We start from the raw sequence: 14,180 nt of genomic DNA on the forward strand, positions 1-14,180 counted from the left end.
GCTTTGAATAGCCTTCAGCTATTACAACTAAAGAATAAGGATTTATTTTTATTTCGCCCCTCCTGGTCTCTTCACTCTCTTGGATGGGATGGGATTTCTGGCATTCTGTCTTTCCCCCCACAAATAGCTCTCAAGGATGTGTCTGTGCAGCTGTTAGGGCTTACGAAGGCAGCAACAGAATAACCTTGCTGTGACTCCAGTTTTATCATATTTCTCATTGTTGCTGTTAAAACTGGCAGAAGACATTGTAACTGAACTCAGTCAGAAATGCGGCCACTAATTACCATACACAGCACCCTCACAAAGATGGGGTGCCAAGTAGAACTGAGCTCAGTTTTGCTTTAGACCTAACCCCTGAAATTGGATAGCATGTAGAGATGCATTTTTAAATGTATTTCAATAAACTTTCAGCATAATGTATTTCTGAAGTGCTCAGTGGACAATGCTCTGAGTACTACTCTGTACAAAAACTGCTTGCATATTTATGGCTAGAATAATTTCCAGAAAGCCAGGATTTACTTGGACAGCTGTAGTGTTGCCCAAAATGTTGTTACTTCTTAGTTTTAACACCTCCTAAAGCTTGCTCAGATCTTAAATATAACATCCTTCATTACCACCAGGAACTGTTTCTGACCAGAATGATTGAAATTTAATTTCAGGGGACAGGTACTTTAGGGCCATTGTATGTGGTTCAACATATGACTTAATTCTCACCAAGCACGATTCTTTCAGAAGTAGACAGGTTTTATGAGAAAATACATGCTTGTAATGTTGAAATACTGGTCATTTTTATCAGGAAGAGTGTTTTAGTGATTATAATTAGGTAATAGAGCAAATTGTTTAATGACAAGTCTGAGTAGCATTTATTGTGTTCTACAAAGAATAGTGTGAATGATATTTTAAGCTGCCTATTGAACCTTGTAGGCTGCTTAAATTGGAACTAGTCACTTACTAGACATTCATAAATCATTTATTAGCTTTCTGTTGCCTTTCAAACTTTAATATAAAAATACCTTAAAAACTTTAGTATTAATTACAACCTGCTGGCTAAGGATTCTGAGCGGTTGATTTATTTAGGAATTATGATTAGCAGGATTCAGAAATAATAAGCTTTACGACATTGTTTAAAACCCTTTATTATCTAGAGATAATAAATCTAGCTGCTTTTTTAGCTTATTCTGTTGTTTGCAGAGCAGTAAACTTGACATGCAGATACTTTAATGTCAATCTGTGGAGTGAAATGGCATGTTCGTAGGTTGTAAATAGAGCAGTAGAAAGACAACAGCAGACACAGAGTAGCTCTGTGAAGTACATTAAAATAAAAGCTTTGCAATGTCTCTACTGTGAGAGTACTACGCACATTACTAGCCCCCAGGATGTGCAGGGTAGCTTGTCTCTGTCACCTAACATTCAGTACTGGGTAGTACAGGGTACATCCATGTTTATGGCTGAGTAAATGGTGTATCCCAAGTGCAAGTTCTGCTTTGTACATTGAAGTAGTTATTGTACTGCAACATCCTCAGTTCAATAGGCAAAGCTTCTCATTTTTATGAACTGTATGTACTTCTTGGAACTTGGAGCATGGTGTTCTCTGTAAGTTACAGTTTAGTTTTTGTCACAAGTGATACATTTTCACATAAGCCAATACCAGAAACTACTTTGAAATAAAGACATGAAATTATCCTCAGTGCAGTGAGTCGCTGATGTCCTGGCTTTGAGCTCTATTTCCAAAGGCATCACTTCTGTGTTTCTCGGCAAGTTATTCCTGTTACTGATCCTTTACATAATTTTTTCCTTTGTGCATAGAGGCATACACAGTTGTTTAATTGGGAACTTTAATGTGCATGTTTAAGAAATGATTGACAGAATCAGAATGGAAGATCTGGAGCTGGAATTGCCCTTTGGTTTGAAACGAAGATGTCCTTTTACTCTAAGGGCGAGTACCAGTTAGCTTTCATTATGAACACGTAGTACAACACAAGGGCATACTCAGGCAAACTGCAGTTTTCCCTTGAAAGAATTGAAGGATTCCATAACAATTATAGAAAAATGGAAAATGCTTAGAATTGTTTAAAGTACAAATAAATACTTTTCAAATTTAATAACTTTTAGCATTTAATTGCTTACTTTTCTATTAATAGACATGCCTTCAACAGTTAAATATATTTTTTCCTTCCTGTTGGTTGCCATTATTTTTTATGGACAGATATTTATGTTAAACAGAAAACAAAATGGCTGGTCGATAAGACATATGTGTGTTTTAAGTCAACCTTTTCATTAATGCTGTCAATTCTGATAAAGATAAGCTACATATAATTAACTGGTTTGGAAAATACCTTGAAGGTTATCAAGTCCAACTGTTACCTTACGACTGTGAAGGCCACCACTAAACCATGCCACACATCTGAAGGTGATCCAATCAAATTCATATGATTTTACTAACCTTTATTGAAAGCTGCTTGCTAAGAAATTGCTTTACTGGCTCAAGCAGGCGTATTTGATCCACATTTGTTCTACATTCTGTAACAGAATTTGCAGATGTTCAGGTGTTAAGAAAGGTGACAATGCAGGTGGTGGTGCTTCAGCACAGAATCAGTTTACATTATACCTCTGTTTTAGGGACTTCTACCATTTTATTTTTAAAGAAAAACAGGATTTTAGAAAACTGTTAATAGGATGGTTATAAAATAAAGTGAAAAACCTTTTACTCCTCCTGTGCTCTGGCTGGTTTGCTGAATACTGTTGTAATCAGTGTACTTCAGAGTGGCAATTCACTTGCCTCTTGCTACTGCAATTGTCAGTAACGTGTTTCAACAGTATAATTTGGACAAATGATGTGTATGTCCTGAAACACTTCTAAGAACTCTCAGCTTCTATTTGATATTCAGAAAGGACACAGCTAAAAAGACTTCCACTAAAAGCGTTGTGTGTTGCTCCTAAATATGCCAGCCTTTCAGAAGCAGGCAGAAACATTTTGTAGCATAAGAGGTTGTATTTAAGATTTAGTATACAGCTGAAACAGAAAATAATGAAAACTTTTGGTGTCTTAGTATCAGAAAAGTTTAGGTCTGAATGTGAGATTAGGTTGTTGTATCTGTTGGTAATGTCAGGCTGCCCTGGTTTCAGCTGTAACAGTTATTTTTCTCCTTCCTAGTAGCTGGTGCAGTGCTGTGTTTTGACTTCAGTCTAAGAATGATGCTGATGGTGTAGCTGTTTCTCAGTTCTCTTATCAAGGACTTTTCAGTCCCTCGTGCTCTGTCATTGGGGGGAGGGGGGAAGGGCACAAGAAGCTGAGAGGAAGCAGAGACAGGACACCTGACCCAAACTAGCCAAAGGGGTATTCCATCCCACAGCACGTCATGCCCAGTATATAAACTGGGGGGAGTCACCTGGGAGACCCAGGTCACTTCTCAGGTTGGGCTCAGTATCGGTCAGCAGGTGGTGAGCTATGGTATTGTGCATCACTTGGGTTTATTATTTGTTTTCCTTTCTGCTTTCAGTTTTATATTCTCTCCCCTTGTTATTTCCCTTATCATTATTAGTATTCTCTTGTACTTTTATCTCAAGCTATGGGGTTTACACTCTTTCGATTCTCCTTCCCATCCTGCAGGGAGGACAAGGGGAGGTGGGGGGTGAATTAGTGGCTGCGTAGTTCTGAGTTACGGTCGTGGCTTACATCACAGCACAGGGGGAAACTAGTCTGCCTCTTTTACTTTTTAACTGGAGTCAGACTTCCCAGGCTGATGTGTTATCATGCTGCGTGTTATTTTGTTGAAAATTTTGAGTTGCCTAAAACCAGAATTAAGCATATTGTTTACAGATCTGTTGTATAATCAGCAATTCTAAGGCTTTAGTGGAATACTTCAGCAACTGGAGGTTTTTATAGTGATAACTCAGACTATATCAAAACTCTTGGACTGTTTCTGTGAACATTTATGTGATACTTCTCTGAAGGAAATCTCGGCAGGTAGATGAATTTACAGTGTATTTTATCTGAAATTTGGAACAACTTTAATCAGAGATAGTACAAAGGAATGTAGTGTGTATCAACGCAGTGTTACTGACGTAATTACTTGTTAAATGTAGTTTCTTATGGCATAGATGACCAGTAAAAATAGTGCAAGTGAAAACTGCTCCATGGATGAGCTTCAGATTACCATATTAATGAGCATTTTTAAGACTTAATAGAAAGCCTGAACTTGTATGAAAACTGTATTCTGAAAAATGCACATATATCCGTGGTGTAGGACCACAGTACTTTTCTGTTACATCTTTAGGTATAATATAGTAATACTGTCAGGTAAGTCATAATCAGACGGGAAGAGGAAAATACCTTTAGTTCTGTTCTCCAAATAACTCAAAGGAGAATCTTTGTTTTTAAGGAGAGGCCAGAGGGAAATGAATGTTACTGCTTATGATCAAAACACATCCATTAACTAAAGCAAAATAATAATTGCAACAGCTTTAGTTATCATTGTTCTGTTTTATCTCTAATGTGGTCATAGAACTCTGCATTAAAGCATAAACAAGTGTAATAAAAATAACAGTGAAATGGCAGTTTGGAAATTTTGCTTTAATACCAGGTCAGGGTTTTTTACATCTTGTATGAGCTGACAATCTGTTGTGCTACTGTTTTTACCTGTTAATGGTTGTGGCCCTTCTGGGTTTTTAACTTGTAGAACACAACTGAAGCTACTGTCACTGTGGAGACCTTGGATGATGTACCTGAGCATGTGCTTAGGGGGCTTCCTGAGGACGTGAGGCTCTTCCCATCTGCTGTTGACAAGACACGGCTTGGTGAGTGCTGCAGCTGTGAAAAGGAAATGAAGAGCTATACACTAGATCACATGAATTACAGTTGCTATGAAAGTTTGGTGCCTTCCTGTGCTGGGTAGAGATGATGTCTGGTGCACTTATCTCAAATAATTTCTGTTGGAAAGAATGGACATCTTCCAAGTTTCTCCAGCATTCTAAGATGATGTTCCTGCAACATCAGAATTGGGGCCTAAAATATACCAAGATGCAAACAGATTAGATTAGGAAAATATCTATATGTTCCTTTACTGCTGTGTTTTCATTTATAACACTTTAACTGTTACCAGCTTTGTGTTTTGCAGCTTTCTGTGTCTCTTTAGAATGCTGCATCTTGTTGTCCAATCAATATAAAAAGTTTTATTTAGAAGAGCAGACTCAGTGCAGACTTGAAAGCTGCTGTGTGGAGCAAAGTGGTGTTTCTGTAATATATAAAAAATGCTTGGCTGCTTTTTTAACACAATGGGAGTACTTTGATTGAAGTCAGAATTGCAGACTGGGTACTTGACGTTGAAAGCTGGTGGTCTGAAGACTAAGCCTAACAATAGATGCATTGCTGTTAGTAACAGGCTGTAAGCTCCTTGGAGCAAGGTTAATCTTTTCTAGTACAAACCTTATCTAGCATAGTCTGAATGACAATGTTATGTTTAGTTATCAATTACTTGTCAATCTGTTCTTAATTTTCCTGCTGTAGATATGAAATGCACACGTCCATTTTCAGTTCAGTTAAATCTTGTCAGTAAAGCTTTGGGCAGATGCACATATTTTAACCAGTCCTAGATGTTTTTTCCTTTAAAATATAGTATCCATTGGTTGTAAAACTTTTGTGAGGGCTTCATTTGCCTGTCATTGTTTCAGAGAAAGCAAATATAGTTTTTGTTTGATATTTACTCAGCAAAATGGCTGAAATCTGTGACTTTACAATGTAAAACCTGAAATGCTCTTACGATATTTTCAGTATCACCTGAAGTACAAGAAAAAATGAAGATTGTTTTTATTTTCAGAGCTACAGTAGCCCATGAGCAAAGAGTGAAACTAGATATATGCTTAAAGCTTTCATGGTTGAAATGATTTTTTGGAGAGAGGATTGTTGGAATTCATTTTAGTGAACTTCAAATTCCTTACTGTGATCTTGATGTAGAATGCTCCCCGGTCTGAGACGGACTCATGCGATGTTCTGGAGAAACATGAAGATTTGCTCAAGATAACTTAGATAAGTTTTAACTACCGGTATGTGTCTTTTTAGGTGTCTGGGCAACAAAATCAATTTTAAAAGGCAAGAAGTTTGGACCATTCATTGGTGACAAGAAAAAAAGATCTCAAGTTAAGAGCAATGTGTACATGTGGGAGGTAAGAAACAGTTTGTCAATGGGAAAAGGTATCTGTCACTAGCTCAAGATTTTGTTTAGCCTTTATTTTTTCCAGAGATTTTAGAAATAGACATGATGGGAAATAATTGCCTTCAGACTATGTCTACCATTAGTTATTTATAGACACTTGGATTGAACAACCTTTCTTTATTACTTTTAAACTACTGACATAGTTTGAAACTGCTGTATTAATTTTCCTAGATACTGTCTCTGGATCACACCTCCCCTTAAGAGTTTGTTGCTGCTAAAGCTTTGCTTTGTTGGCTTGAATCCTGAGTAATATCCCTTCTGCAACTGAGTACTGTCAACTGCTGATGAAATTAGGAAAATCGGGAGAATTTGGAATCTTCTAAGGGAGCCCCAGCACTGCTCTTCATTTAGCTCTTTGAAAACCAGCTTCGTTATAGGAATTGGTTTTGCTTTTGGAACTTTATAAAAAGTTCCTGCTTGTGCTGCTTGTGTTTGGGCTTGTGTTAAAGCAAATACTATCTGGACAGTGGAATCACACTTTAAACTCTGCTGCTAGTCATAACATTTTGGATATTGTGTAGATTTCAAAATGTAGGTGCCTTAATCTGGTCTTGAGTCTTATCTACAGTTTCTTCAAGGCAGTTCATAACTACTTCTAAAGGCTGTTTTAATCTTTCTGAAGACACATAGAGCAAATGGCTTTAGCAAAGTGAATGGTTGAGGAGGGGAGGGGTTGAGGAGCTGTGGCATAGCATGATCTGGGGCAGTTTACGGCTTTCTAGGCCAAAGATACTGATAGAAGTCATCCTTCTGGCCCTTGGCGTGCAAAACTTGAGCTGCATAAACCACTAGATACGTACAAATATGTACAAAACTTACTGTTAACTCTTATCAGAGGAATTAATTTAGAGCAACTTCCCATAAATGCAAATTCACATTCAGGAAAGTAATAAAGTGTTCAAACAGTGTTTGTTTCATTGGGCTAATGGTGTCAGAAACTCCACTGCATGAGGTAACTCCAGTTTTGATCAGATGCAAGAACACTTGGTGAGATTGAATCAGCCAAGTAAATTACTGACCTTGTGGTGTTTTCTCTCAGTGCTGGAATTTGAGTGTTCTCAGTGGATATGTCTTAATATTTTTTAAATTTATGTTGAGAAATGATAGTTGCAAACAAGCTGCTACAGAATTCTGTAGTTTTTCAATGCAGGTGATGGTGGGAACCTTTGCTAGATGGCAAAGGAATCTTGTGTTGATTTAAAACTGATTTTAGAATTGAAAAAAAAGCAGCTAAAATGAGACCACAACAGTTGGCCCCATATGCTGATATCTGAAACCACTGCAGAATCTTCTCGGTTAGAAAATACTGTTTGTGAAAGGATGGTGGTGTGTGGGAGTAGTTAGGTGTATGGGTTTCAGTTTGAACCCATCACCCCTTGTCCTATTGCTACAGTCCCTGATGAAAAGTTGGTTTGAAAATAATTGCTTGTAAGTAAGTATCAGAAACCTCCAACTAGTAGAACAACATTTTTCCACAAGAGCCTCATTTGTTTCTCTAATGAAGTTAAACTGAAGAATAAGTAAAGCTTCTCAAAGCTGCATCTCTAGTGAATTTTAATAGTTTATAACTGTTGTGCTGGAGGATCCCTCTGAAAACCACAAGTTCTGTGTGAGGGCCATGGCTGAAGAGAGAAACAGAGACTTGAACATATTTTCATTCTCTGTCGGCGAAAAGCCACAGGTGAGAAAATGACATTGAGTCACTGAAAACTGAGGGAACGCCACCAGGTGATTCAGGATTTGGGCACTACTGTGCTGAGGGATCATTATTGTGGTTTTCAGGAATTGCTTAAAGTCACAATGTTCTATAGAGGATTTGGAGCTGGTTCCTTTCTCATGGTGCACGAGTCCCGTAAACAATAATCTGCTAGCTTTAACTGCAAAGTAACGAAGTATTTTGCTTTGTACAAAAATCATAATCAAGTTATGTGACAATTTAATAAAGTAATTCATTAAAAAAGTAATAAGTTGTTATGTTTTGCCAAATATTGCATATCTGCTAACTCTTCCACACAACACTATTCAGTTCTCTTCTTCCATTTTAACCAAAAGAGTAGCTTTTACAGTCTTGATCTGTGCAGCTGTTTATGCTCTTTCATATTGCAAGGGCTGGGTGTGCTGATGAGCATTCTTTCAAAAGTCAGCTGATGAAATGCATACTGGAATAGTTTAAGTAACTTTCTGTTTGCTTGGAAACTAAGATTATTTCAGAGTGTTTATTGAAGCTTTATTACTAAAATCCTATTTTATTAGACCAACAGTTTATCAACACAAAAGAAATTTATTGACTTATTACTATAATTACTTATTACATCATGAAATTAAAAATTATTTAATGTTTCTTTTTTTTAATTGATTTAGGAAATTGAAAATGTAAAGTCATAGAATCATAGAATGTTTGTGTTGGAAAAGACCTTAAAGCTCGTGTGATTCTAACTCCCTGCCATATGTTGGGATGCCTTGTTCTAGACCATGTTGCCCAAGCCCTGTCCAATCTAGCCTTGAGCACTGCCAGGGATGAGGCAGCCACAGCTTCTCTGGGCACCCTGTGCCAGCGCCTCAGCACCCTCACAGGGAAGAGCTTCTGCCTTATCTCAAACCTGAACTTCCCCTGTTTCAGTTTGAACCCATCACCCCTTGTCCTATTGTGATGGTCCCTGATGAAAAGATGGTTTGAAAATAATTATTTGTAAGTATCAGAAATGATAAAAAGCTACAGCATTGTGTAGCAAAATATGACATTTACAGTGGAATCAGAATTTTAGTGTATTCCTTATGTGCAGTGGTGCTGTGAATGTAGCAGGAGGTTATGAGCTAGGGAGGATGCGTTTTGAAAGAGCTCCTCCAGGCAGAGGCTGATGTTTAGATACTTCATCAAAAGGGAAAAAGCAAGTAGAAAATACAGTAAAATTATGTATATTTTTCCTTTCTTGTTCTTAAAACATGTGAGTACTCCTGACATGTTATGTACCTGTTAGTATGTCTGTGTTCAGAGAGAAAGTGATGCAAGAAACATACTTCCAGTTGCCAAAGTGGGATGTTACTTATTTGGGGAAAAAAGCTGTATCTCATCCACAAATGGCTCTTCTTATAGACGTTTAACTTGTATTAGAATGAGAAGAGTGGGAGATGCAGAACATGTCTTGAAAGAGAAACAGAGTTGCCTGTCACCAGGAAGCACTGAAGGTGGCAGTAACTTTGCTTTAGTGCAAGCGGTCTTGAAATGTAAAACAGGAGTAGGTGTTAAATTTTTTTCTCCAAGAATGTAAACCAAAGAATTTACACATCTTGGAACATGCAGCAGTTCATTGACATGGACAGTTTTTTAAGGTGATCACAGGGTTTCTGAAAGGTAAAGATCTTTAATACCCTGAAAAAAGATCAAGTATAAATTACGCTTTTCTTTACCTTCCCAAATAAAGCAAATGCTTCTAACTACTATATACTTTTCCCAATTCGTAAGAAAGTAAAAATAAATCCTTCTTGCCTGTAGATCTTAAAATCAATCATCTTAGTAAATGGAAAATATACAGGATAATTTCAGGCTTGATGAACTGAAACAAAAGCACGAAATGTTCCAACCCTGCTCACATCCTTTGTGTTATCTCCATCCTTAGATGATAACTACTACTTTGGATAGCTATAAAGTACATAGAGTTTTAGTATGTGTACACTTCAGTGTTACATCACACTTAATGCCATTTGTGTCTCACAGGTGTATTACCCAAACCTGGGATGGATGTGTGTCGATGCAACTGATCCAGAAAAAGGGAACTGGCTGCGGTACATAAACTGGGCACGGTCAGGAAAGGAGCAGAATCTGTTTCCTCTGGAGATCAACAGGACCATATACTACAAAAGCTTAAAGGTACTGATGTCTGAAGAATCACTTATTGCTCTGTTACCTTTTATTATTCATACTTTTAATTTCCCTTTATTCAAATCCTACTTTTTTTTACATTTATGTTGAACAGATTTTGAAACATTTTATGAAATATAATTAAAACATTGCAGATGTCACATTTCATCAGTCTAAATTCTTCTGTGCCAGTACAGTTAACATTAAGATCTACTGTTAAAATACAGGATATGTATGAACAGTAAATCTTACTTGTTAATGATCTGCTGTAGCACCAAATTTGATACAAATGAATGAAGAACTATAGCAGATTACATAAATGTTTTTTCTATTTCTGTAGATACTGAGACACTTTCTCCTGAAGAGCTTTTGCAGAAATCAGTTATTTTTATGGTCTTTGCATCAAATGTCAAAGATTGGTTGTCAAGACACTTTTCATAGGTAGCTCCATAAAACAAATTTGCCTAGTTTTATACCATTCCAGTTTTATTCAGGGAGTGGGAGGCAGGAAGAAGGGTGTAATTCCTGGGACGTTATATCTCCCAGACCAAGAAAAAAAATGTTTAACTAATGGTAGAGTGTGTTAGTTTTAGACTATTGGGACTGTAAAGTGTTATTTGAATCTCTGATCAAGCACCTCCTAGCAGTTAGTAGATAACTAGTAGCTCAACATTGTTTCTGTTTAAAATGCTTTAGTGGTTTTTGGGTATATTCAGACTTGCTGTTAGGATGTTGCTGTTTCTTACATTTGTTTGTGAGGCTGACAACATCTATAAGTAACTGATCTTCGCTTAAAAAGAATGAGTTTGATATCATGCAGTTTTGAAGCTGTAGACAATGCAGCAATATGTAAAACTGTTATATTTTAGGTCACTCAAACCACATTGAACAAAAGTCCAAACTTCTAAACAGGTTCTGAACTAGAGTAGCTTTGGGGTAGCATTCAGGTAAAGGTTTGCTGTTGCCAGCCAGGCTATTGACTTCAGTGTTCATCTACTGAGGGCAGGCTCGCAGTGTGAATCTGTAGCCAGCTGAGTTTTCTCTGAACACTTTATCTCAGGTTGCCTCTGCCTTTGCCCATAGTCACACTAGTTCACTAACATAAGTGCTCTTTTGGATTCACTCTGACATTGTAAATATCTCTCTCATTCAGTGTTTTCAGCAGAGGTTTTAGTCCTGATAAAAACAAGCATTTGTTTATTCCAGGTTTGTTTTCTGATGGATAATACTGAACTTTGGAAAATAATTGTACCCCTAAAGAAGCCGACAATAAGTACTTTGCCTCAGCATGTGAAAGATCCTTTTGTTCCTTTGCCTGTCTTCCTTGCGACCTGATGAATTTTATCCTAGTAGGTCTTGCTAACAAGATCATGCTGCCAAGCAGCTCTTTCTGAGGATTGTTAGAGCAGCCTATAGGGATCAGTTTTAGTGTTTCAAAATCAGTCTGGGATTTGTTGCAATGGGAGATTTTGAGTTTGGGATGTGAAGGGGTTCTTCAAAGAATCATTTTCAGCAGAGGTGTTGTTTGTAGAGTCCATATCGGGCTTAGATTCATATCACATCTTACTGATGATTGATACAAAAGAAAGCATATAATAACAGCTGAGTTTCTGCATGTGTTCTGTGGATGTGCTGCCATTTCAAAACTACTGCAGATTTACCAGCCTAAGTACATACACGTGGTGCTTTCCTGATCTTTATCATGATTCACAAATTCAGGGGAATTCCATTTAGTGATAAATCAACAGCACTGTTTTTATTTACCCCAAAAAGAGTATTTGAGTGGCTTATACTTAATTTTATTCTGCTTTACTTCAAAGTACTTAAAATATTGTCATGCCTCTCTATTTATCTTTTTCCCGAGGTTTTCTTAAGCTTTTTGTGGCTTGCTGATTTGTAAGTTAAACAAGCTGATCTCCAAGCTTCATTGCTGAGATGAGCAAAGTCCAAATTTGCTTGGTGAAAAGAGCCTTGGAACTGCACAGAGCTTTAACTTCCCTCTTCTCTGGCCTAAATTAATAGTAATGGGATAGAACACCTAAGTGAGCATAAATACCTTTCTCTTCCATCTTCTCTTTATCCTTACTGAAGGACTGAAGATATTTGGAGACAGTTTTGCATATGATTCCCCCAGGATGCGTATATGAGAGTTGTGTTATTTTGATGAAACAGCTTAAACTCATTACAGAGTTTCAGAATTTCTTCCTGCCTCTCCTAACGAAACGAGCCAGTTGAATAGTGTTGTTCTGCACAAAGCACAGGACTTTGTATTTCCTGAAGAAGCAGATTTGGAATGAAAAGTCAGTTCCAAACACACATACTAATGCCACTAGCTGTCTGCTTTGATGAGATAAGGCCACACTGAGGTGCAAAAGCACAGTATGACAATAAAATGTAATGTCTGGGGTGAAAAATATATATTCTAATAGTAGATATTTTATATAGGCAACTGCCTGTCTCTGTACAAGACACATTGTGGTGCTTGTGTATGTAGAGTGAATTGAATTTTAGATGATCTGTGCTAGAACTTCTTAGGATGTGACTCGTTACAATGTCTTTGTGAGGACTTCTACGACATTCATTACTGTGACCAAGTCCATCAGTTAAACACGCAACTAGGACTTTTTATGTGGTAGGGACAGGGCAAGGGGGAATGGCTTTAACCTGACAGAGGGGAGACTGAGATGAGCTCTTAGGCACAAGCTCTTCCCTGTGAGGGTGCTGAGGCGCTGGCACAGGGTGCCCAGAGAAGCTGTGGCTGCCCCATCCCTGGCAGTGTTCAAGGTCAGGTTGGACACAGGGGCTTGGAGCAGCTGCTCCAGTGGAAGGGGTCCCTGCCTGTGACAGGTCTTTCCCAACCCAAACCATTCTGTAATATTTCTCTTGAAAATAATAGGTTTTAAAATTACTTAAAACCTTTTGAACAGAAAATACTTGGATTAAGAAATGCTAAATGTTGCATTAAAGCACAAAAAAGTGTGGGGGGGGAATTATTAACGTGATGAGCCTTTTCAGAATCCTTACATTTTCTAACTAGGTTATGCCAACCTGGCGTGGCTACTTAAACAATCTGTAGGTAACAGTTTGGAGGAGGTTGGGTTTTGGGGTTGTTGTTAGAGGGTGTCATCAGTAAGAGATATGTGCTTTCTAGTGTTGTATTAGCAGTAGAAGTGGCACTTGGTCAGTGTAGTCCTTTTCTCCTCTACTGAGCTCTATTTTAGTTGGTTGGTTTTGAAGCTGCTGCTCCATCTCATTTCAGAAGCACTACATTAGAGACCTTAATTTAGATTCTAAAGTAGTTACACCAGAACTAAATTCACCACATTGAATGTTAGCACCAGCCATGCAGCTAACAAATTTTGTGTTCCTTATCGTCCTGTGTTTGCATTGCTTACAGTTTCTGCCAGCTCTTTTCTCCAAGGTTTTGTTTAGATGATAAGTTGTTTGCATTGGACAAACTCTTCTTCATTCCTTGCTGCTAAACAGCTGTGAAACGGGACCATGCAAATGGATTTACCACTATTTACCCTATCAGGCCTTCTGAAGTATTACACAAGCCAAACCGTAGGCTGTGCTTATAATATAACTTAAGGTTGTAGGGATCTTGCACCTCTTGTTGTTCCGGTATCTGGGGCTGTAAAGATAACTATCACCTTTATCAGGTGCTGTGAGACCTACCAAAAATAAGTGTGTTAGAAGAGACAAATATTACTGTTACTATTGTTCTTGATACAAACTTCCCTTTGGCTTGGGACTTGAGATAAGTCAATGATACCCTTTACTTGAATGAAATGACTCATCTCCACGAGCCTGTTTGCCAAGCCCTTGGAAGAAGGGAATTGTAGATCAGTTAAAGGAAGGCATTTTAGGTGATTTTTCTTGGTTTTGGATAGAATGTTTCAGGAAATGGAGAGAGAATGGAGATTAAAAAAAAAAAAAACAAACCAACAACTTGTTCATTATTGTAAGTGGATCTGTTAAACATATAGTAATGATCTTCCCTCTGTATTCCCTTTAACTCACTGCAACAGCCTGTGCCTGTACCTTTAGATTTTGTTCCAAACCCCAACATTAGTGGGTGACTGAACTTAACCTCACTGTTTAATGCT

At 37.7% G+C, this 14,180-nt stretch overlaps 1 protein-coding gene across 1 annotated transcript in view; it reads left to right on the forward strand.

Annotated features, from left to right (window-relative positions):
* Positions 1-14,180, forward strand: part of PRDM2 (PR/SET domain 2) — a 55,844-nt gene that overhangs the window by 11,545 nt on the left and 30,119 nt on the right. Inside the window, exons 3-5 of the mRNA XM_013130834.3 lie at positions 4,680-4,797; positions 6,059-6,162; positions 9,928-10,080. Coding sequence (XP_012986288.3) covers positions 4,680-4,797; positions 6,059-6,162; positions 9,928-10,080 — 375 coding nt within the window. The remainder of the gene's footprint in view (positions 1-4,679; positions 4,798-6,058; positions 6,163-9,927; positions 10,081-14,180) is intronic.

This window comes from Melopsittacus undulatus, chromosome 12, assembly GCF_012275295.1.
Source record: "Melopsittacus undulatus isolate bMelUnd1 chromosome 12, bMelUnd1.mat.Z, whole genome shotgun sequence".
In the NCBI taxonomy this organism is placed as follows: domain Eukaryota; kingdom Metazoa; phylum Chordata; class Aves; order Psittaciformes; family Psittaculidae; genus Melopsittacus; species Melopsittacus undulatus.